Consider the following 23,756-nt stretch of genomic DNA (forward strand, 5'->3'; position numbering starts at 1 on the left):
TAACAGATTATTCCTATTCCCTGTTTCAGCTTGTGATTTTATTTTATGTTGTTTGACCAACAGACTTGAATGATTTTGACCCCAGCTTACCTAGGTTTCTGACTACACGACAATGTGACATACTCATCCTCCCAGACGTAGGTTACTGGATAAACTCTAGCCTGACTATGCATTTGATTGATCTACGAAACAACGAGTAAGTTATGCCTGATCTTTTTGTTACCAGCTTTGACTAGTTTGATTAGCTTTGCTGTATTCTAGATGACCCTTTTAATCTACTATTTACGTAGTCCTGGTGGGTTCTGTGGGTCAATATCTCACGCTTCTGTGCCCCCTGCCAGAGCTACTCCATTCTGTGATCGGAGCACAGTTAGTCTTTGGCTCCATGCCTTGCTCCAACACTGCCATTTTCTTGTAGTTGCGAACAGATTTAGTTACATGGCACTAGTGTTTACTAAGGTAATCTTTAAAGGGGTTATCCAGCTCTACAAATACATGGCCACTTTCTCTTGTCTCCAGATTGGGTGTGATTTCAAACTCAGTTCCATTGAAGTAAATGGAGCTTAATTGTAAACCACACCTGACCTAAAGACAAGAGAGGGGAAAAAGTGGCCATGTTTTTGTAGCGCTGGATAACCCCTTTAAGGAATGTAAACATCTCTATGTGTTTAGAAGGTCAGCGCCATATTGTATTGGCTTCACTAAATATAGAAAATATGACAGGCTTAACAACAGGATTGGCCTATGGGCATTTTTCTCCCCTATCTATGCTGGGCATTGTCTGATTTAGGCTGCCCAGAACCGGTGCCTGATTTTTGTTGGTTCCTTTTACTCTTACTGGCGTGCTCTCTTAGTCTGTGTATCCTGAACTGTACTTGTTTCCTGGTTTAAAGTTCTGAAGTTCTGCCTGAACCGTTCTATACTATACTGACCAGGCAGACTGCTAAACCAAACCTGTGCCGCCTGCCTTGACCACGCACCTGATCCCCGTGTACATTCTGACTCCTGTGTATGATGGAGCACTGACTAAGCCAACCTGCCAAGCACCAGTACTATTGGCTGGAGTGTATATTATGTGTATACACTCCGTCCAGGATTCCCTCTAGGTGCAGCACAATGTATGTTCAGTATTAATCACGGCCATTCTTAAAAATCGGCAACAACGGCTGTGATTAATACTGAACTTTCATTGTGTGAACATGACCTCAATGTGTTTTAGCACCTTTTTAGTCATTGTCTCTACCAAACATTACCTCCTTTTTTTTCCATTGTATGCACTCCTACTATTCAGGGAATCAAACACTGGGCTAGTTTAGGACCCCAAAGTCCTGGGACCAGTTCATACCTCAACCCACCCTGTAGTCCTGGGAAAAGGGGAGACCATAAGTTACCTGTGCCATCTGAATTGATCCTGTTTCTGAGTATTGCAGGAATCAGAACATTACACCGAATAGTTTTGCCTGATATGGTCTACATATACATACATAAATATTTGTAACTTTTTGGAACATTTTTTTCTTTTATAACTTCTTACATAGTTGGGCACTTAGGATTTTACAATCGCTTCCTGTCAAAGTTAAATTATTGTTAATCCAACCAATTTTATATTTTGTAAAAACTTACCAAGAGTTTTTGCTTATTTCATTCTTTTTTTTTCCACTATATTACTTACCGACAGACTGTACGCAGGCTCTAATACTACCGGGACCGACAGCTTTCCTTGGAGATTCAACTTTGTCAGGTAAAATATCTTCTCTCCGACAATCCTTTCTTTTTTCATACGGCGCACAAGGTAAAGTCTGAAGCGCACGGCGTAGTTTGCAATCATTTCCGATTCTATATGATTAAACTTGAAGGTCTCTGTGAACATGGGGCAAGGTCCCTTCTGAATGGCGGTTTTGGCTCTCTGTTTTTTCATAGGTAACAAAACAAGATGGACCTGCCAGGAATTACTATTCCCAGTCCTGTTGTGTGTGGGCAGGTCGGTGACAGCTGTCACTGTGACAAGAAGTTTCTGCTCTTGTGAATCATAGTCAAAAGTTACATCCAATGTGCCGTATTTAGCTACTGGCTCCGGATCAAAAGACTTAGGAAGCTGTGAAGATGATCCTCTGGCTGACAAATCCTAGGGAAAAAATAAGAGTATGCATGTATTTATTGCATTTGCTTTCAGATCTTTCAAAAAAAATATACAATTTTTGTGTCTGCAAATGTCAATTTTTGGGGTAAAAAGAAAAAAATAACACATCTCGAAAGAACCATAAACATGAAAATTAACGAGATAACAATGACCGGATAACAAGACCTGAAAATAAACCTTCTAGAAATTCATAGAATATATTATAGCTTCTTCCCAGAGCTAAGAACTTGTCAGAATTGACTATTAAGCATAGCCCGAATTAGTGTTATAGCCTCAGGACGTTTTACATCACTTGGGAATTTGCAGAGGAGATGGAGATTGGCACTCGGCAGAAGCGTAGTACATGGAGTCAATGGGAAAAATTATTAAATAAATGTCTGGGTGTGAAGGAATGCACCAGGTGCTGTTACAGTACGTAATGTTGTAGGGTTACAATCGCGGCGTTCCTGCAAATTGAAGGTTTTGCACCTTGAATAGGATCTGAGAATTGTTACATAGTGGAAACCTGGAGAAACTGTAAATGATTCACCTCCAATGTGGCAGTAAATGTGCATAATAATAAAGAACTGTATACAACAAAACAACGCATAGAGCTCAGCTGTGGTAACCAGCTGGTAAAAGACACCATTACAATGACACTGATAAGATGATGTCCATAGAGGGTTAAATGTATGTTCACTAGAGACGAGCGAGCGGCTGAGGTTCGAGTTTGTACGAATCCAAAACCATCAGCTTTTGAATCTCGCTGTCTTCCCAGTCTGTGGGGAAGGTGGAGAGTCCCATCTGGAAAACATAGATACAGCCTAGCGCATAGGTTGTATCCCTGTTTTCCAAGCCGGACCTGGGCGGTCTCCACCTTCCCCATGGATTAGGAAGACAGTGGGAGTCAAAAGTCAATGGTTGGGTTCATACAAACCCCAACCTCCCTAATTCACCCACTGCCCAAGGAATAGACTTTAGGAATGATGGCCCCATACTACCATGATGTACCACCAAACCTTCTAATGACACTAGCCACTATGCCAATATATGACACAGTCACTCGTACCTGTAGCAACATCGATGGTAACTAATATTATACCAATATAGCAAGGAATGAGACAGTTACTCTTCAACAGAGACAGCAAAGGGGCCCCCATAACACCAGACATATCGCCCCATAACAGAGACAGCCAGAATACCCCAATAACACTAATAACCACAGCGCCCCATAATAGAGACAGCCATAATACCCCTATAACACCAACAGCCACAGCGCCCCATAACAGAGACAGTCATAATACCCCTATAACACCAACAACCACAGCACCCCATAACAGAGACAGCCATAATACCCCTATAACACCAACAGCCACAGCGCCCCATAACAGAGACAGTCATAATACCCCTATAACACCAACAACCACAGCACCCCATAACACAGACAGCCATAATACCCCTATAACACCAGCCACAGCTCCACATAACAGAAACAGCCATAATACCGCTATAACACTAACAACCACAGCGCACCATAACAGAGACAGCCATAATACCCCTATAACACCAACAACCACAGCACCCCATAACAGAGACAGTCATAATACCGCTATAACACCAGCCACAGCTCCACACAACAGAGACAGTCATAATACCCCTATAACACCAACAGCCACAGCGCCCCATAATAGAGACAGCCATAATACCCCTATAACACCAGCCACAGCTCCACATAACAGAAACAGCCATAATACCGCTATAACACTAACAAGCACAGCGCACCATAACAGAGACAGTCATAATACCGCTATAACACCAGCCACAGCTCCACACAACAGAGACAGTCATAATACCCCTATAACACCAGCCCCAGCTCCACATAACAGAGACAGCCATAATACCCCTATAACACCAACAGCCACAGCACCCCATAATAGAGACAGCCATAATACCCCTATAACACCAGCCACAGCTCCACATAACAGAGACAGTCATAATACCACTATAACACCAGCCACAGCTCCACACAACAGAGACAGTAATAATACCCCTATAACACCAGCCACAGCACCCCATAACACAGACAGCCATAATACCCCTATTACACTAACAACCACAGCACCCCATATCAGAGACAGCCATAATACCCCTATTACACTAACAACCACAGCGCCCCATATCAGAGACAGCCATAATACCCCTATTACACTAACAACCACAGCGCCCCATAACAGAGACAGTCATAATACCCCTATAACACCAGCCACAGCGCCCCAAAAAAGAGAGAGCCATAATACCCCTATAACACCAACAGCCACAGCCCCCCATAACTGAGACAGCCATAATACCCCTATAACACCAACACCCACAGAGCCCCATAACAGAGACAGCCATAATACTATGATATTAACAACTACCGAGCCCCAAAATAGAGACGGCCATAACACCAACAGCCACAGCACCACATAACAGAGACGGCCATAATACCCCAATAACTCCACAGTGCCCCCCATAAAACTGACAGCTAAAGAGCCTTGGTAAAACCGCCACCATAACAGTGATTGCCATTTGATTTTCCTGCTGGACAGTCAGAGATCTTCAAAATTTCACACAGGAAAGAACTGTGTTGCACCTATCAAAAACAAAAATACGTGGAAAAGAAATATGGCTGCCATGTTGTAAATACCAAAGTAGCACTAACAGCCATTGAATGGATAGGTGTGCACGTACGCCCTACAGCAAGCAGATATACTACTCGCCCAGAAAAAAAGACAGCCGTATCTCGTAACCATCAAAAATCTAATCTCTATAGGCAGACGGTTGCTTTATACTTATTGATGGTGAATATGGATAAGTGCGTCTCTGGGTCCACAATAACAGAACAGCTATGGACAGAGTAAACCGTAAGAGTTCCTGGCTATAAGTTTCCTGATGAACTTCACATTTTAATCATTATTTTAATAACATTGGAGATTAATTTCTCTTCCAACCTGGTCAATATTTACAGAGTGAAGAGCGTGATTTGTGCCGGGAAACACCAGCTGACATTTACCCAATGGAGCCCGGGGAACAAATACGCAGAAAAGCCTTGATTAAAACATATTCAGATCTCCCTACTGGATGAGCCCAGACAAGGAGATGACGATATGCGTTTAGTTCACGTTTGACATTTTTATTATTAATCACTTCTCTAATCTCCGCCGGGACCTTTTGTTTAATAGTGGTAATGTTTGGTACTAGAGCAATGCTTTATTGACCAAGCTGATGGTCTGAGAAGGTTACGTCCAACAACTTCACCTTGTGTGAGATATTAAAGGCACTACTGTTTGGAGTATGGGAAATCCATAGCTAATAGAGGAGGCCATTGCCATTCTGGAGATCCACTAATTTTAAAGTGATATCTTCACACCCCTTACTCTATGTACGGTTCTCCGCATCATCCACAAGGTTAGATGCTTCACATTTGATACAGTATATATACAGTACAGACCAAAAGTTTGGACACACCTTCTCATTCAAAGAGTTTTCTGTATTTTCATATGAAAATATGACTATGAAAATTATAGATTCACAGTGAAGGCAGCAAAACTTTGAAATAACACATGTGGAATTATATACTTAACAAAAAAGTGTGAAACAACTGAAAATTAGGGATGGTCCTAACCTGCCGAGGTTTGTGTTCGTACGAACCCAGACTCTCGGCAATGATTCCCGCTGTCTTAAACCTTCGTGCAGAGGGTGGATACAGCGGGAGGACCGCCTGGAAAACCGGGATACAGCCACAGCCATAGGCTGTATCCCAGTTTTCCAGGCGGTCTTCCCGCTTTATCCACCCTCTCCACGAAGGTTTAAGACAGCGGGAATCATTGCCTAGAGTCCGGGTTCGTACGAACCCGAACCTTGGCAGGTTCGGACCATCCCTACTGAAAATATGTCTTATATTCTAGGTTCTTCAAAGTAGCCGCCTTTTGCTCTGATTCCTGCTTTGCACACTCTTGGCATTCTCTTGATGAGCTTCATGAGGTAGTCACCTGAAATGGTCTTCCAACAGTCTTGAAGGAGTTGCCAGAGATGCTGAGCACTTGTTGGCCCTTTTGCCTTCACTCTGCGGTCCAGCTCACCCCAAACCATCTTGTAGCACCCCATCATTCCCCTTCTTGGTCAAATAGCCCTTACACAGCCTGGAGGTGTGTTTGGGGTTATTGTCCTGTTGAAAAATAAATGATGGTCCAACTAAACGCAAACTGGATGGAATAGCATGCCGCTACAGGATGCTGTGGTAGCCATGGTGGCCCAGTATGCCTTCAATTTTGCCTAAATACCTAACAGTGTTACCAGCAAAGCACCCCCACACCATCACACTTCCTCCTCCATGCTTCACAGTAGTAACCAGGCATGTAGAGTCCATCCGTTCACCTTTTCTGTGTCGCACAAAGACATGGTGGTTGGAGCCAAACATCTCAAATTTGGAGACATCAGACCAAAGCAGAGATTTCCACTGGTCTAATGTCCATTCCTTGTGTTCTTTAGCCCAAACAAGTCTCTTCTGCTTGTTGCCTGTTCTTAGCAGTGGTTTCCTAGCAGCTATTTTACCATGAAGGCTGCTGCACAGAGTCTTACCAGTTATTGTAGAGATGTCTCTGCTGCTGGAACTCTGTGTGCCATTGACCTGGTCTCTAATCTGAGCTGCTGGTAACCTGCGATTTATGAGGCTGGTAACTCAGATGAGCTTCTCCTCCGCAGCAGAGGTGACTCTTGCTCTTCCTTTCCTGGGGCGGTCCTCATGTCAGCCAGTTTCTTTGTAGCAATTGATGGTTTTTGCAACTTCATTTGAGATCACTTTCAAAGTTTACCCAATTTTTTGGACAGACTGACCCTTATTTCTTAAAGTAATGATGGCCACTCATTTTTCTTTACTTAGCTGCTTTTTTCTTGCCATAATTCAAATTCTAACAGTCTATTTAGTAGGACTATCAGCTGTGTATCCACCTGACTTCTGCACAACACAACTATTGGTCCCAACCCCATTTATAAGGCAAGAAATCCCACTTATTACACCTGACAGGGTACACCTGTGAAGTGACAACCATTTCCGGTGACTACCCCTTGAAGCTCATCAAGAGAATGCCAATAGTGTGCAAAGCAGTAATCAAAGCAAAAGGTGGCTACTTTGAATAACCTAGAAGAAATATTGTAATTTGTTTCACACTTTTTTGTTCAGTATATTATTCCACATGTGTTAATTCATAGTTTTGATGCCTTTAGTGTGAATCTACAATTGTCATAGTCATGAGAATACAGAAAACTCTTTGAATGAGGTGTGTCCAAACTATTGGTCTGTACTGTATACCTGTATAACACATGTCTGTGTCCTCTTTCTGCTCTAAAATTGCTTCATTTCATCGGTGGACCATGTCCCCTAGGCGGGGCTTCATGACAGTAAGGCCCTCTCCCCAGCCAGAAGGTGGGGCCCAACTGCCATGAAGCCCCGCCCAGTTGGCACTCTTAACCGATAAAATTAGGTGAGAGTAAAGGAGTATCACTTTAAATAGTAATGTGTAATGCTTAATTTCTCCTGTGGTGGCGCTGTAGGGAAATCGAGCGCTTGCTGCTTGTTTTTCCCACAGACCACAGCAGATTGCTAGGTTTGCCAGGACAGCTTATTAGTGGAGGAACTTCTCCCCCCCACCCCCAAAAAAAGAAGGGGGATTGCTGAAAATGGAAAACCCCTTTAAGTATCTAGTCTAGAGGTCCCATAAATTGCAGCCATGTATACAGTATGCAAAACAAGTCCATGGAGCCTCAGTTACGAGTCTCAAAACACGGGATAGCCAGATATCTCTAGCCTGTTGTTCTCCTTGAGTTCAGTGATTGCTGTGTCATGTATACAGTATGTATACATAAATTGCAGCCATGTATACAGATCTTAATAATTTTAATTTAGTTATTCCTCCCACAATTCCATGCACTGCTGTAATTTCTAGTAGTGTTTAGCAGAGGCCAAAAGTATTAATAGAGCCTCTCCGCTCAACACTACTTTGAGGGGTATGAACCTGCATAAAAGTAGAGTCGGTCTGTGAACTGATCCCAGTGTGAACTGGTCCCATGATCTAGTCTAGGGGGCCTGGTCTGAGGTTTAGATCACTCCTCCTTATCCCCACAGACAGAACAGGAAGTCTCAGCTTTGGTTTAGACCTAGTGGTGGGAATGAAAACTGCTAAATCTCAGTATTATTTTCTAATATAGATAGAGAAATGGAAAATTAGAAAGAAAATCATCAAAAATCCATAAAAGGGTCGTCCGGCACTTATAAACTTTTTATATGTATCTACTCATATATACCTTACCTCTCTGAGCTCCCCAATGACCTTGTGCGGCGTCTTTGAGTCTAACACTGACCACACCCGCTGCCACTTCTGCAGATGAACTAATCAACATGGTGACAGCCAATCAGCCAATCCCTGACTGAGATGGGACAGCACCCCGGGCACTGATTGGCTGAGTGGACTCTCACTGGCGAGATGAGTTTGTCTGCAGAAGTAATATTCTGGTGAAGTAGGGCTCTACTGAGAACATTGGGCACCTTTTGCTTTCAAGTAGTGATAGATAAGTTCATTGGGTGATAATAAAAGCTGATCAGCAAGATGATAACTCAGTCCCACATGGTCACTCTCAATATGCAATAAACAACAAAATGCAGTGGTACCATACCAGTATAACGGCATGCAGTAGGTTGCTTCTACTATCCCATACAGTACAGTATGACGTACCTCTGGGCTCAGGACAGCAGTGCTATCGCTGGGAACATCTTCTTCATAGCCTTTGTTCTGGAAGCTCTCTACTTCATGCCCCGTACTCCCCTCACTGGGGCACTTATTATAGGAGTATCTGGGACTATTGCTACAATGGGACAGTTCACATTTACTGTCCCCAATTTCCGAGGGGGTACAGGAAAGGTGGGGAGATCCCGAGTCGTCTTGGTATGGCGGCGGCTGTAGCTCATCCAGTGGCGGTGTCCTCCTCATTCTTTGGATGCTGTTTGCTGCAAATAAGTAGATCCATTAGTTCTGATAAAACCACTATACCTCTTAGAGAAAACCACCCCCTTAACCAGATTTCATGTGACAGATAACAATATGCTTAATGGTCATTTTCCTCACCCAAATAAAATACTTTTTTCAATCCTGAGTTTCTACAGTGTATGTGTATGCTCATTTGCATTTAAAGGGGCAATCCTTTGGTGTTTTTTGTGAGTGGCCTCTGCCTTACGATTTGGGGATAGAGTATATAGGTTGAAACATCCCAAGAAGACCACCCCTTTGAAAAGCCCTCTTCCCAATTAGAACACTTATTGGAGACTCATTTTCCTACCATTGTAATCTATGAAAGCTGCCCCTCGATAAGCAAACCACCCCATTATCTGACCAAAGAATTTCTCTAAAATGACCACAGTTTTGACTTGGTATGTATAGATTCAGATCCACACTGTCTTATATCACCAAAATGACGCATGAAGGAGGAGACTTATCATAGACGCTGGATAATTAGAAGGGAGGGATGAGGAGGGAGGCTGCCAGGAGATGGGGAGGCTGCAACCCACATCATTGCTGCCATGCTGGGGGCCAGAAATTAGAGAAGGAGAAATGCCTAGGACCATGGATGACAGGAAAGCAATGCTGGGAGAACTAAAAAGAGAGGGAACCAGGAATGAGAAGTGAGACATACTAGGGACTTGAAATGAGGTGGAGCCAAGCTATGGACCAGGAATGAGAGAGAAGCAATGCTGGGGACTAATGATGAGGGATGAGGGGCAATTCTGGTGTCCAGGAATGAGAAGGAGCCATGAGAAGGGGTCAGAAATGAAATGGAAACCATGATAGGGATTACGAGTGTGAGGAGAAGTTATGCTAGGGGTAGGAAAGGGGCAGCAAGTCATGCTGGGAACTAGGAAAGAAATTATGGGCACTAGTAATGAGATGATAAGCCATTATGGGGACCAGGAATGAGATGAGGAGCCATTATGGGGACCACAAATGAGATGAGGAGCCATTATGGGGACCAGGAATGAGATGGGGAGCCATTATGGGGACCAGGAATTAGATAAGGTGCCATTATGGAGACCAGGAATAAGATGATGCTCCATTCTGGGGAACAGGAATGAGATGAGGAGCCATTATAGAGAACAGGAATGAGATGAGGAGCCATTATGGGGACCAGGAATGAGATGGGGAGCCATTATGGGGACCAGGAATGAGATGGGGAGTCATTATGGAGAACAGGAATGAGATGGGGGTCATTATAGGCACCAGTAATGAGATGAGAAGCCATTATGGGCACCAGTAATGAGATAGGAAGCCACTATATGGACCAGGAATGAGATGAGGAGCCATTATGGGGACCAGGAATGAGATGGGGAGCCATTATGGGGACCAGGAATGAGATGGGGAGCCATTATAGGGCCCAGAAGTTTAATAGGGAGCCATTATGGGGACCAGGAATGAGATGGGGAGCCATTATGGGGACCAGGAATGAGATGGGGAGCCATTATAGGGACCAGGAATGAGATGAGGAGTCATTATGGAGAACATGAATGAGATGGGGGTCATTATAGGCACCAGTAATGAGATGAGAAGTCATTATGGGCACTAGTAATGACATGGGAAGCCCCTATATGGACCAGGAATGAGATGAGGAGCCATTATGGGGACCAGGAATGAGATGGGGAGCCATTATGGGGACCAGGAATGAGATGGGGAGCCATTATAGGGACCAGGAATGAGATGGGGAGCCATTATGGGGACCAGGAATGAGATGGGGAGCCATTATGGAGACAACCAGGAATGAGATAAGGAGCCAATATAGGGACCAGGAATGGTATTGGGAGCTATTATGGGGATCAGGAATGCGATGAGAAACCAATATGGGGACCAGGAATGAGATGGGGAGCCATTATGGGGACCAGGAATGAGATGGGGAGCCATTATGGGGACCAGGAATGAGATGCGGGGCCATGAATGGCCAAGCATCACTATACTGGCAGCCATATTAATTGCGAACCAACTTGAAAACCAGATGTTTTTGCAGGATTTTTATAAACTTGACAGGAAAACAAGATGGAGGACTTGAAATTCTTTATTATAGGTGGAGATACGTATGTTTCTGAAGAGCTCACATGTACATAAATGCCGTCCTAATAGGAGATTATGAGATATCTGCATAACCATAGAAACTAGCGAGAAGCCTGTCACTCATAGTGCGGCAATCTGCTGGGGAGACCAATACGCGGAGGAGAAGACTTGGACAGGCTGTCAATGGATAATGTCACTTCTACAGCAATTAAGAGACAGTCATCTCTGGGTACTCCAGCCTGACAGATGTGGACTGACAGCTCTCTGGTGCAGATTTAGCTAAAAGCAGTGACACCTACAACACTGGGGGCTGAAGCTTCAGGATGTTATCCAGCGATGACGTGACGTCAGGCTAACGGGGGGAAATAATGGGATTTAATTACAGCTTAGAACTGAGGTAGTAATGATTGTGCTTAGTTATACAATTGCCTATTACAATGAGGAGAGGGTTAACGGTATCTGCAAAGGAGGGTTCAGATATGAGAGAACTAGGAGGTTACAGGGGTGTCGCAACGTGATGGAATATCACTATAACATTTCTGTTGTGTCCAGTGCCATCTTACCAATAGTGCGTTACCGACTGGCAGTCGCGGATTAACTTTACCATAGGCCCCGGGCTGTTTACCAAGCCTGGGCCCCCCGACCCCACTGTAACTATGGAAGCACTAGCCTGGCGTTCATAGTACAGGATAGATAATGTCATGATGTCCTGATTTGTGCAAAATTGCCATAAAAAAACAGATTTTTTGCAAATCATGGCAGAAGTGTAGCCAGGAGACAGTGCACCATTGAAAGTATAAGTCTTTTTGGGTGGTCATGGGCCCCCCAGGAGCTCAGGACCCCGGGCTGCCGCCCCAAACGCCCCTATTATAATCCACTACTGCCGACTGCTACACCACAAAAACTACTTTTACTAAGGCAAATATATATGAGATGGGTAGATGGATAGATAGATAGATAGATAGATAGATAGATAGATAGATAGATAGATAGATAGATAGCAGATAAATGGATATTGAACCGATATTTCTAATTTCCCAGAAATGTGGCCATTATGCAGATGTATTACACTCCGTCCTCCTATAAGATGAGAAACGTGCTGCCGGGAACCAGAAGTGGCTAGTTCAGTGATTTCCAAAGACATACGAGACTTTGTGATTGACACTGTGATTGTTTCACTAAGTAAATACAATGGCTGTGACTCACTGGGATGAGCTCCATTATGCGTCCCCACGGAGCATAACCGGCACTCTCAGCGTAGGTGGGGTACGGGTAAGAGGGGCAACATTATCTCCGATAAACAACAGCAATGCAAAATTTATAAAACCCATGATATTTTGGTTTCATAATTTGCAGAAAAATGAAATGTTTCAGACAGACATTTTTATTGATTTAACACAGGTAGGAGGAATCTTACAATACTGCGTACAAACATAGAGATCTTCACTATCTGCTAAACGCGTTACAAAGTCTCGGATCCAATAGGGGGTAGCACGCATAACAGTCACACGACCCCCAAACACTGAATGCTCGCCATTGTACACAGTGAAGGCAGGTGCTGTAAAAATCATAATATGGGGGTGTTTATCATACCAGGGTGTTGGGCCTATTGCTTATATGTGAGGGATCATGGATCAGTCTGAATATATCAAAATTCTTGAGGATATCGTTGCCCTATGCTGAAGACAAAATGTTCTTGATATGGCCTAAACCACGCCAGTAAGCGAGCAACATCTTGTTACAAACCGGGGCGGACACAGACCGCATAGGGCTCCTGTGTAAGAAAATTTGCCTGGGCCCCCCATAAGCAAACCATGCCACCACATTCCTGGGTGCCCTCCCATTCTCACACACTACCCATTCTGGCTGCCCCCCATCCTCACACACGCTACCCACCCCGGCTGCCCCCATCCTCACTCATTACCCATCCTGGCTGCCCCCATCCCCACACACTATCCACCCTGGCTGCCCCCCATCCCCACACACTATCCACCCTGGCTGCCCCCCATTCCCACACACTACCCATCCTGGCTAGCCCCCCATGCCCACACACCACCAATCCTGGCTGCCCCCCCATCCTCACACACCCTACCCATCCTGGCTGTCCCCCATCCTCACACTCTTCCCATCCTGGCTGCCCCACATCCCCACACACCTACCCATATTGACTGCCCCCCATCCCCACACACAGTATCTCACCAGTCCCCTTTAGTGGTCCTCCAGCCCTATGCTGTGATCGCCAACCACCAGGTGACGTCACTGGTGCGTGCGTCTCGGGGCAGGCTCATGGCTGCTGGCATTTCGGCACTGTCGGGTGGCAAGACATCTGATCAGGCGCCTGGAACATGGGTGGATGGACGATACATATCACGTATGAGGCGGGGTCCAGGGCAGTGGAGGGGCCTGCCAGGCTGAGGCTCAGAGTCCAAGCCTGGTGGGCCCCTCTGTTAGCCTTGGCCCTTGTGCAGCTGAACTGGCTGCACAAGTCATATGTCCGCCACTGTTACAGACATAAAGGACTGAGGTATTGGACACTACTGTTTAAATGGTATATGGTAGGTGGGGGCCCTGTTGACCTCTTGTCACTCTTGTAGGGGTGTCGGCACGACCCGTGGTCCTGCCGGCCATGCACAACGCTCACTGATATAATTATGTATGGTTTTACTGCTACTGTGTCATCTAAAAGTCTTGTAGATGTGGCAGAGCTTTAACCCAGGAGATACAGTATTTATATCCCATTCGCTGAAGCAATTAAGAAAGGAGCTGACAACCCCTATGGGCACCACAAAGCAGTCTCCATAGCGATGTCACACTTTAGCCCGTAGGACAAATTACTAGTGCGGGTCATTAGCTTTTTGCATAGACAGTTCAGAACATATTGAGATACCAAGGGCTACGTGTTTTGAAATATCGACAATTACAGTTGTGCCATCATGTCATAATGTTACAGAGATGATCGCGCCACAGCTCGAACGTAGCCAAAAGGCAGCGCATAAACATGTTAAGTACACCTTTGCTTCTGCTATAATTTCTCTCAGACACATTGTGACTATCAATGAGGTGATAATTGCAAAGAAATCACCTTACTCTCACCATGGCTGATCGGAGACATGTGCATGGTGATGAAGCCTCATCAATAGTTTGCATCTCAGAAACAGGGCGCTGACCGCAGGGTAGGGTCACCTGCGACTGATGCGTCATCCATAGATAAAGAGAATCTACAAAGATGACCAAACTGCTGCCTGCCCAGACTGCAAGGTCCTAGACAGAATTCTGCTCCACACTGATGAGGGACAACACCCCTAAAACAGCTGTCTGTGGGTGGATAACTGGCTTTGGTACTCGCCTTGTCATCTCCTTAAACTGGTAAATTGAGTTCGATATTAACTGAAAGGGACACTTAATATGGTTGTTTTAGTGGTCTCCTTACAGGACCCACCCCCTGGCTAAGTCCTTCCCTGGAGGGATATATGGCTAGTCCTGTGTTCCAAGATTTTTAATTGAGGCTCCATGGACTCTTTTTGCATATTTGTATATCCGTGGTTGCAATGCACCTAGGTTTTCACTGTGTTGAGCGCTTTTAATGGCAGCTCACAGTGTCTTCTTTAGCTGGTCTCCCTGAGATCACTGGTCGTTTTACCATGGTGGTCTACTAGGCATAGCTCCGCCTAGCCAGAATCCTACCCCACACTGATGAGGGGCAACACCTTGAAACAGATGTCTGTGGATGGATACCTGATTTTGATGTTTCTCTTGTCATATCTTAAGACTTCTAAATTGAGTTGGATATTGAATGAAAGGCCACTTAATATGGTTGTTTTGGTGGTCTCCTTATAGGAGCCACCCCTTGGCTAGGTCCTTCCCAGGAGGGATATCTGGCTAGTCTTGTGAAGGGCCTAAGGTTCACTGTCACTGATATACGCTGTACGTAAAAACATTGCATCCTTTGCAGCCCGCACAGTTTCCACAATTTATTGGGGTACATACAGATCACCAGACCAGGATGGAGTTGTTTCCCCTGCAAGTAAGCAATGAAGGTTGCAACACAGCACAGAGCTTGAAAAGGAATGTATACAGAAAGTATAGGATAAAAATATACATAGTCATCTCATAAAGAATAACATCTCTCTACTACAGTTGAAGAAACCTTTGTAATCCACTGTAAACATTGTTGCCACCCATGATCTAGAGAAATTCACCAAGAGGTGAGCCTTCACCATTGGATATTCGGCCACAGTGGCCAGGATCAGAGATAACTCATATACCAAGCATTTAACTGCTTTGGTGCTACAGCTACAAGTGACCGTGGCATCTAAGTGGTCGGACAAAGGATACAATGCAAAACAGAAGTATTATAACTGTGATCAGCCTATCTTATGGTTATGAATAATGGCAGAACACTGGGGAAATCTAACATTCCCGTGGCCAGCAGGTGGTAGGGGGTAAATAATAAAAACGTGATACTTACCCGTCTCCGTGCGCCTGTAGTGCACCATCACCAACTCATCGTCCACTGCTGGGCTTCATTTTCTTCCAGCTTCTGGCAGCAAGGGCACACTCAGCCAGTTGGTGCTTGCAGCAGTGTCCCCCAACCCCAATGAGCCGACATTTCTCAGCGGGACGTGACATTGCAGGAACTGCGAGAGCTGGAGGGTCCATGATTGGTGGCACTGTGCAGCTAGGGCACGGGGACAGATAAGTATCACTTCTTTATTATGTTCCCCCACCACATCCTGGAAAAAAAAAGAACAATCCCCCAAACAGCTCCATAGCTAGAAAAATAAAATTAAAAAAAGACTTCCAGAAGACAGTATAATAACCCCCCCCCCCACCCCCAAAAAAACAACTATTTTATTTTAAAATGTTTTAAAACAAAAAAGTATAAAAGAAATATGCATCACTGGAACATCATGTATACTGAGTTATAAACACAGTGCAAGCAGAATTGCTGTTTTTTTCCACCCCAAAAAAGAACAAAACTTTTTTAGGACATTATATATACCTTAAAATGGTGCAATTAAAAAAACAAATTATCCTGCAAAAAAAATATAATAATAATGAAATTACTTGAAAGAGTTAAGCCTGGGTATGAGTGACGATAAATATGTAATATGTTGTGATAGCTAACGATACAGAAAATGGGCTAACAAGGCGGTTTTCACACGTGTAACAGTGTTTGCACTTAATGAGAAAACCTGTGAAGTCCTCGAGGTTCTCTCCATCAGAATTTCAGCTCTGAAGTGCTCTGATTGATGCCGCACCTGGCAAACGTTTCATTTAAAGACGAGATAATAATTCTCCGGACTCGGGAGTTTACGGCAAAAATTTGACCAAATTTTTTTTTTTTAGATTCTCGAAATTAATGAAGCAGAAAGTGTTAGCGCTGTATTCCAATTACTTTAATGTATACAGTGCGCCTCATAATTGCAATTAATCAGCCACTTAGACAACATCAATGACTTCATGGATGATAAGAAACGCTGCACGTTGGAAATTAGGTAATACCCATGTAAGCAAGACCTGCCTAGAGCGAGAGGTAATGGCTATTCAGCTGAATAAGAGTTAATTATCTAACGATGATCGTTAGCAGCCAATTAAAAAGTCTAAAGAAGAAAAAGAAAACGATGCTAAAGAATGTTCTGCCGGGGATCCCTGTGAGATCTGAGGGGCCAAGTAATCAAAGGACAACAGAATTAACCGCATTTACATAATGATTTATAGCAAATTATTACTAAAGACTCCCTATTGGGGGAAAGCGTTAGCCTCTAATAAGTCTGGTTATATATCAAAATCCTCAACTGCAATTAACTGGAATAAAGCTCAGGATATTAGAGCGGTAATGTGTTATACTAATGGGAAAGAAAGGGCAATACACTTAGCCCTAACACATAACAGGGGTAAGGGAGCAAGACGAACCTGTTCTCAAAAATTCTGTATTGTACAGTAAAATATAGCAAAAAAGAGGGCACTCACCGTTACTCTACATATTCAGTCAATAACTACCCACTGTTTCCTATCACTTGCCTTTGAAAAGTCCAGATACAAAACACACAAGTTGTATGCTATATGTACTTACTTGTGACTTTTTTATTTCAGTGCAAACCTAAGTCCATACAGACATGCATTTGTGCTTCATGGTGAAGTGCACATGCGCACGAAACTGCTGTCATGTATCCTGTGACGTGTTTGGAATCCCTGCCTGCTCTTGCATGTCTGTATGGATTGAGGTTTGCACTGAAATAAAAGAAGTCACATGTACATATAGCATACAACTTGTGTGTAGTGTATCTGGACTTTTCAAAGTCTAGCCCTGGAATAGGGTGAAGAACCTAAAGCCAATGTACCATCAGGTACATTCGCTTTAAGTATTACCCATGTATCGAATGGTCCTTTTTTAAAATTGAGCTAATTATTTAAAGAAGAGGTGCGGCCGTGTGAAAAAAATTTACAGCCGGGGGTGGGGAGGTAATAAACAATCATTACCTCTCCTGTGTCCTCTTTAGCTGTGGCTTGCCACTCCCGAAACCCCCGCTGTGCTCTTGGATCTTCTTTGTCAGCAATGTTACAACCCTGTTGATGGACTGCCCGCTCAGCCAATCAGTGACGGGGACGGGCCACCAGTGCAGGCACTTTCCTATGAGTGGTGAAAACATCCCAAATCAGGGGAAATGCCTTCCCGGTGGTCCCAGGGCCTGTAACCTGGTGCTTATGGGGCACGGAGAGGGGTAAGTAATGGATGTTTGTTATGATACTGCAGCTTTTTCCTAATGGCCTTTGGTTTTGGAGATGTTCCCATGTAGTCCTGAAGGTGGGATTATCCAGGAATGGAAAAATATAGCTGCTTTCTTTTAAAACCAGTGTCACACCTGTCTTCAGGTCATATGTGGTATTGCAACTCCCTTCCAGTAAAGTGAATAGAGCCATTGCGTTAAAGCTGTTTTTGTGAGAAACAAGCTGTATTTTTAATCCTGGAAATCCCCTTTTAATATTCCAATTTTGGCAAGAAAGCATAACTTGCTTTCTGGCACTACAATATCCAGCATGCACATGACTGCTGACTCCTTCCACAGTACACAGAGATCCTTGGCATCCAAAATCTGACACCAGTCACCAGAATCCAGACTGATACAGAAAATATACAATTGTCTCCGATGTTCCATTTCCTAATTTAAACCAGTTCCGCTCGCTCCATAAATTGATGTGAATGTAGAACAGATCGTATTCATTACAATGGAACACAACAAAGGAGAATAACATTGATTTGCTGGCATATTAAGGTGTTATAGTAGTCTCCTTAAATGATTAAGATGCGGCAGTAAAAAGGATGTGAATTTCTCCGACGCCTTCCGTGTAATTTCGGGGAAATGTCAGGTTAATTATTGCGGGCAGTATTTTACCTTGTAATTAATACCGCTGCTTGATGCTCCAGGATTTAATAAAATAGCGGAGAGACAATGAGGAGTGCTCGCCGTTATCACAAACCACAAACTTTATTTTATTGTTTGTTTTCAAAGATAAATACAATTTTATTTGTACTTTTTATATCAACCCCACGGGTTCAGCTTACCGGAAGAATGTTACATAGAAATCTGTGGACCACATAGGGCAGAGACCCTGGATATTGCACAAACTACTTCTACCCAAACAATTAACATAAAACATTGATCAACTGTTTATTTTATATGCTTTTTGTATTTTGTACTGGTTTTGTACTGATTTTGTCTGGGAAGAATAAACTTTTCCGAAAAGTAAAAGATAACAGGGGTCTGACCTCCATACACCCGCCGATCTCTGCATCAGACCCCCCAGCTTCCTTGTTATGAATAGAGCTGCGGGTACGGCACGTCATTCATTCCTATGGAGCCGCCAGAGAGAGTCGAGTAAGTCGGCATCTATTATTCGGCAGTACTCACCCATCGAATACTGGTTCATAAATAGAACTTATGGTACGTTTACACTGAGAGATTTATCTGACAGATTTTGGAAGTCAAAGCTAGGAATGGATTTGAAAAGAGGAGAAATCTCAGTCTTTCTTTATGATCTGTTCTCTGTTTAAAGTCTACGCCTGGCTTTGGCTTCAAAGATCTGTCAGAAAAATCTCTCTGTGTAAACGCACCATTAGACCAAAAAATCCAATTATTCACTTAAAAAGAGGCGTAAAGCCCTTGATAAGGGCCCTATTACGTGGAGCTATAATTGCCCAAATTGGCCTGATACGGCCTATTATCGCTCCGTGTAAAAGAGACAACGATCATCGGTTTAGGTTTGGAGCTAAAATCGTCAGGCGCCAACCATGCATCGCTACGTGTAATAGCGATGTACGGCTGACGATTGCTCAAGCACCCGATACCTTACCTCTCCCCGCTCCCGGTCTTCTCTCCTGTTCTCCGCAGCTTCCCAGTATAGACAGCTGCAGCGCCTGAGCGACTGAGCACCTGACAGGCCACTCGGCCAATTACTGGCCGCGGCAGTGACAGACCGCTTAGGCGCTACTGCCATCAGGACCAGGAAGCTGGGGAGCACAGGAGAGAAGACCGGGAGCGGGGAGAGGTAAGGTTTCAGGAGTTTGGGCAAGGGCTGCATGGACATTGCTAACGAGGTCCATGCAGCCCTTACTGCCTAGTTATTGGGCTGTCTAATAGGTCCTAGCAGATCAGGCCAATTGGGCCGTAGTCAGCCCGTGTAATAGGACCCTAGATGCCCCCCCCATAGACTTGCACTGGAAACGCAGACAAAAACAACCGACAATTTTAAATTTAAACTATTTGCAAAGTTTCTTCATTCTGTTTTTAGATGCAATGGCAAAAAAAAAAAAAATGGTGGCAAAACTCAACCTTCCCTTTAAATTCTATCATAAAGTATTCAGTAAGAGGTCCTCCAGTCGATAACCTCTAATCACATAGACTTATGGCAGGGCGACCTGTCCACGGCAAAGGGGTTGTCCATGTCATACGACTATACTGACGCAAGAAATACCAATAAATGACGCTACTGACATATTGGACTACTCTGAAGGTGTCTTATATTGTCAGGCTGAGACCCAAACCCTATATAAAACATGGCTAATCTGGTGACATTTACATAGATAGCCTATAAATAAACCATTAATGATCTTTCCTCGGTAACAACCACAAATATGTAACGGTGTAAATCTTCGGCGTGGTTTAGCACAACGACAGACACAAACTCTATTTTTATACCTGACACTTGTATGAAATACTTAAAATTCAGGGCATGTTTACATTACTATCTAGCAGGCTAATGGAACTACGCACCAGACACTCATGCATAATTCAAATAACTATCCCCGGGCTTCTAAAGCCGAGTTAAATCTGCCTTCAAATTAGCTGAGGTGTGACTTCTTGTTGTAGAGAATGTAGCAGTGACAAGAGTGCACTGTTTGTACAAAAGAATCTTCCGCACAAAATTGATATTTATAGGATTGTCATTATTTCAGTGAAATGAAAAGTAACAAAGATTGGGAAGTTCATCATTTGGAGAAGTTCTCTAATCTATTAGAAAGTCAAGGATCTTGGACTTTCACCAAAACTCTGAAAGATGAGCTCCTGGTCATCAGTCATCAGTGCCAATTTGGCTCTCAAAGGCCAAGCTTGGAATAGGATTTATTACATTGGTCATGGCCTGATATAGCATCTCCTTAAAGGGAAGGTCCATCATTGTAAGCAACGGTTGACAGTTCCAATAGATCTAAAATAAAAAATTTGTCTTGATTCAAAATGTCTATATGGTGTAACCAGCTTCTATGGAGGCCTATGTGTTTCCCTGGTAACAGACTACATAGAAACCTAGTGTAGTCGGAAACTGGAGTCATATTTCCTTCCATTTTCTCTCTACTTCTTAAAAGAGTATACTAAGTTAAAGGGGTTATCCAGCGCTACAAAAACATAGTCACTTTCTTCCAGACACAGCACAGAACAGAATAAGGCTATTGCAATTTGCAACAACGGCCGCGATTAATACAAAAGATACGTTGCCTTTGAATGAATGGAGTCCGGGCCGCAGTGTATACACATAGGAGGACATTTATTAAGTCCGGCGTTTTTTACGCCAGACTTATAAATGTCCCCGCATTTCCGGCGCTACGGGGATTTATGTAGAGGCGGTCTGCCTCTACATAAATCCCGTGCGCGTCGGTGTGCACAGCCGAAAACCTACGCCAGCTGAGGACTGGAGTAGGTTTTCAGCTTATCTTTTGGCGGAACGGATAGTGAATCGCGCGGACTCTGAGTCCGCACCCTCCCCCTTCCGCCCCCTTCACACCCCCTCCCCGCCCCCCGGCGTACTCGGTGGAAAGTGCCGATTTGCGAATATTTTATTCGCAAATCGGCCATTTGCGAATAAAAAAATACGCAAATCGGCACTTTCCGCCGAAAATCATCCGTACGCCGGATGATACATGTCGCCCATAGTATACGCTCCGGCCGGAATCCCTAGCGGCCGCAATAAAAACTGACATGTCAGTATTGTGCGGCCGCTATTGATTGAATAGCGGCCGCACAAGCCCAACAGGTCACACAGTGGAGAGTGCTGGCTCCGGCCGCACGCTCCATTGTCAGCTATGGTGAATTTGGGATGCAGTGCAGCTTATAATTTTTTAGACTGCAGTGAATAATTTTTATTTGGTTAAAGCATAAAACACTGGATGGAAACACAATAATTCTGAAAATTAATTGTTGTTGGCCATAATATTCTGTACACATAGGCTACGTATAGGAGTATACTGGTGTATATATTACACTGACGTTGGCTGGTGATAATTACTGAAGAATTCATTAATCCCCAAGAATCCGGCCGTACATACGGGATAAGACCTCTCCGGTGTCGGTCTCTGTCAGCTTCTCGCTTGATCATTCAACTCTTTGCAACTTTTTCTGTCTCTTGTCAAATAACCCCGATAATAATATATTTTTCATCCTCTGCTATACACTCCTCATATATATATATATATATATATATATATATATACACCAGTGACAGACAATCTTAATGAACAGCTGCATGTATGTGTCACACTTAGAAAAAGCAAAGATTTATTACTGAAAGTGTGAAAGGGACCAGATCCACTTTTTCCATACAAAATAAACAGGACGAGTATATAGGTCCAATATACAATGGCAGCGGCTATGCCCTGTTATCTAAATCACTCTATATAGGGTGTCAGAGCTGCTTCTGCCATGTAGTGTGGAACGCCACACTGTTTTACACCTATTTTGGTTTGATCAGTCAACCATATTGTGTGGAAAAAAAGAAAGTTTGGTCAGTGTGTCTAGTGTGATCTAGTGTGTACCTGGGTCTCCTGGAAGGGTGGAGATGTTTAATTTTAACATGCAAGATATTTTTGTTCTTGGGAAGATAAGCCGCCATTCAGAACACATAAGTGGTCAGCTAAGCCCGGGGTGCAAGTAGATGGTAAGATTGAGAGATCAGTCGAAAACCACCCTACAACCTTTCCATGCGTGATTTATTAAAGGGGTTATCCAGCGCTACAAAAACATGGCCACTTTTCCCCCTCTCTTGTCTCTCGTTCAGGTGTGGTTTGCAATTAAGCTCCATTTACTTCAATGAAACTGAGTTTGAAACCACACCCAGTCTGGAGACAAGGGAGGGGAAGGGGAAAAAGTGGCCATGTTTTTGTAGCGCTGGATAACCCCTTTAAGGTAAATCTCCTAAGGGAATAGTGAACCTTTTTGCCAAACTAAGCCCAAATACAAGGCTATTTGTCATCTTTAAGGTATCAATAGCAAAGAGAGGCACTAGCAAATCCAAGCAAATAGTTGCTGCCACCATGCAACCTTATTGTGCGCAATGGGGCACCCTTATCACTATGTACTCCTGGCGTATGCCACTGTAAGGACACCGACTTGCTTGACTGATGGGCAGGCGGGGTAAGGGGCGAACACCAAGGAGTTATAATGGTTTATGCCTAGGAACAAGAATAAACCATGCAGAAATTTACACCTGCTCCAGGTCAGGTGTAGATTTCTGCTAAAGTCCTGCAACAGGTGCAGGACCCACTGGCTTTACTGAGAGGGGTGCATCTCTTCAAAAATCCATCTGGGTAAATGGAGTGGGGCTTTATTTAAGTCTGGTGTACGAGTATGTCTTGATAAATATCCCCCAAAATGATAAAATGGAGTCTTCCAGCTTTCTGCTTACTAAAATAAAGGCAGAGTGCAGTAGGGCTATTCACACTGAATCATGAGATATAACTCTTATTTCAATCTGTCACTCCGGCGCTGAGAGCTTTAGAAGTTGTATGCAAATTAGGAGATGCAGCCACCGTATTTCTTTAGGATACAAAAGTTTACATAGAAGTAGTTTGCACGTAAGCAAAGGAGAGAAGGTGCTGAACATTGTTGGGCCACAGCCCAGGGGGATACCCTATGGGCTTTATCTCCTAATCTACATAAAACTTTTAAAGCTTATATCACTGGAGCAATAGATTGAATTAAGAGTAATATCGCCAAATTTAGGGGAAATAGCCCTAT

General features: G+C 43.8%; 1 protein-coding gene and 1 long non-coding RNA gene across 4 annotated transcripts in view; one reads left to right on the plus strand and one right to left on the minus strand.

Annotated features, from left to right (window-relative positions):
* The window catches only part of SYT14 (synaptotagmin 14), a 107,516-nt gene that overhangs the window by 23,433 nt on the left and 60,327 nt on the right, over positions 1-23,756 (minus strand). For all 3 annotated transcript variants that reach the window (XM_069954313.1, XM_069954314.1, XM_069954312.1), the window contains 2 exons: positions 8,890-9,161; positions 1,673-2,125 (listed from right to left, as the gene is read on the minus strand). In XM_069954313.1, coding sequence (XP_069810414.1) covers positions 1,673-2,125; positions 8,890-9,161 — 725 coding nt within the window. The remainder of the gene's footprint in view (positions 1-1,672; positions 2,126-8,889; positions 9,162-23,756) is intronic.
* LOC138773858 (uncharacterized) lies at positions 69-2,186 on the plus strand. The gene is made up of 3 exons (XR_011360228.1): positions 69-196; positions 1,679-1,741; positions 1,921-2,186. It is a non-coding gene; the product is annotated as an uncharacterized lncRNA (long non-coding RNA).

This window comes from Dendropsophus ebraccatus, chromosome 15, assembly GCF_027789765.1.
Source record: "Dendropsophus ebraccatus isolate aDenEbr1 chromosome 15, aDenEbr1.pat, whole genome shotgun sequence".
Taxonomy (NCBI): domain Eukaryota; kingdom Metazoa; phylum Chordata; class Amphibia; order Anura; family Hylidae; genus Dendropsophus; species Dendropsophus ebraccatus.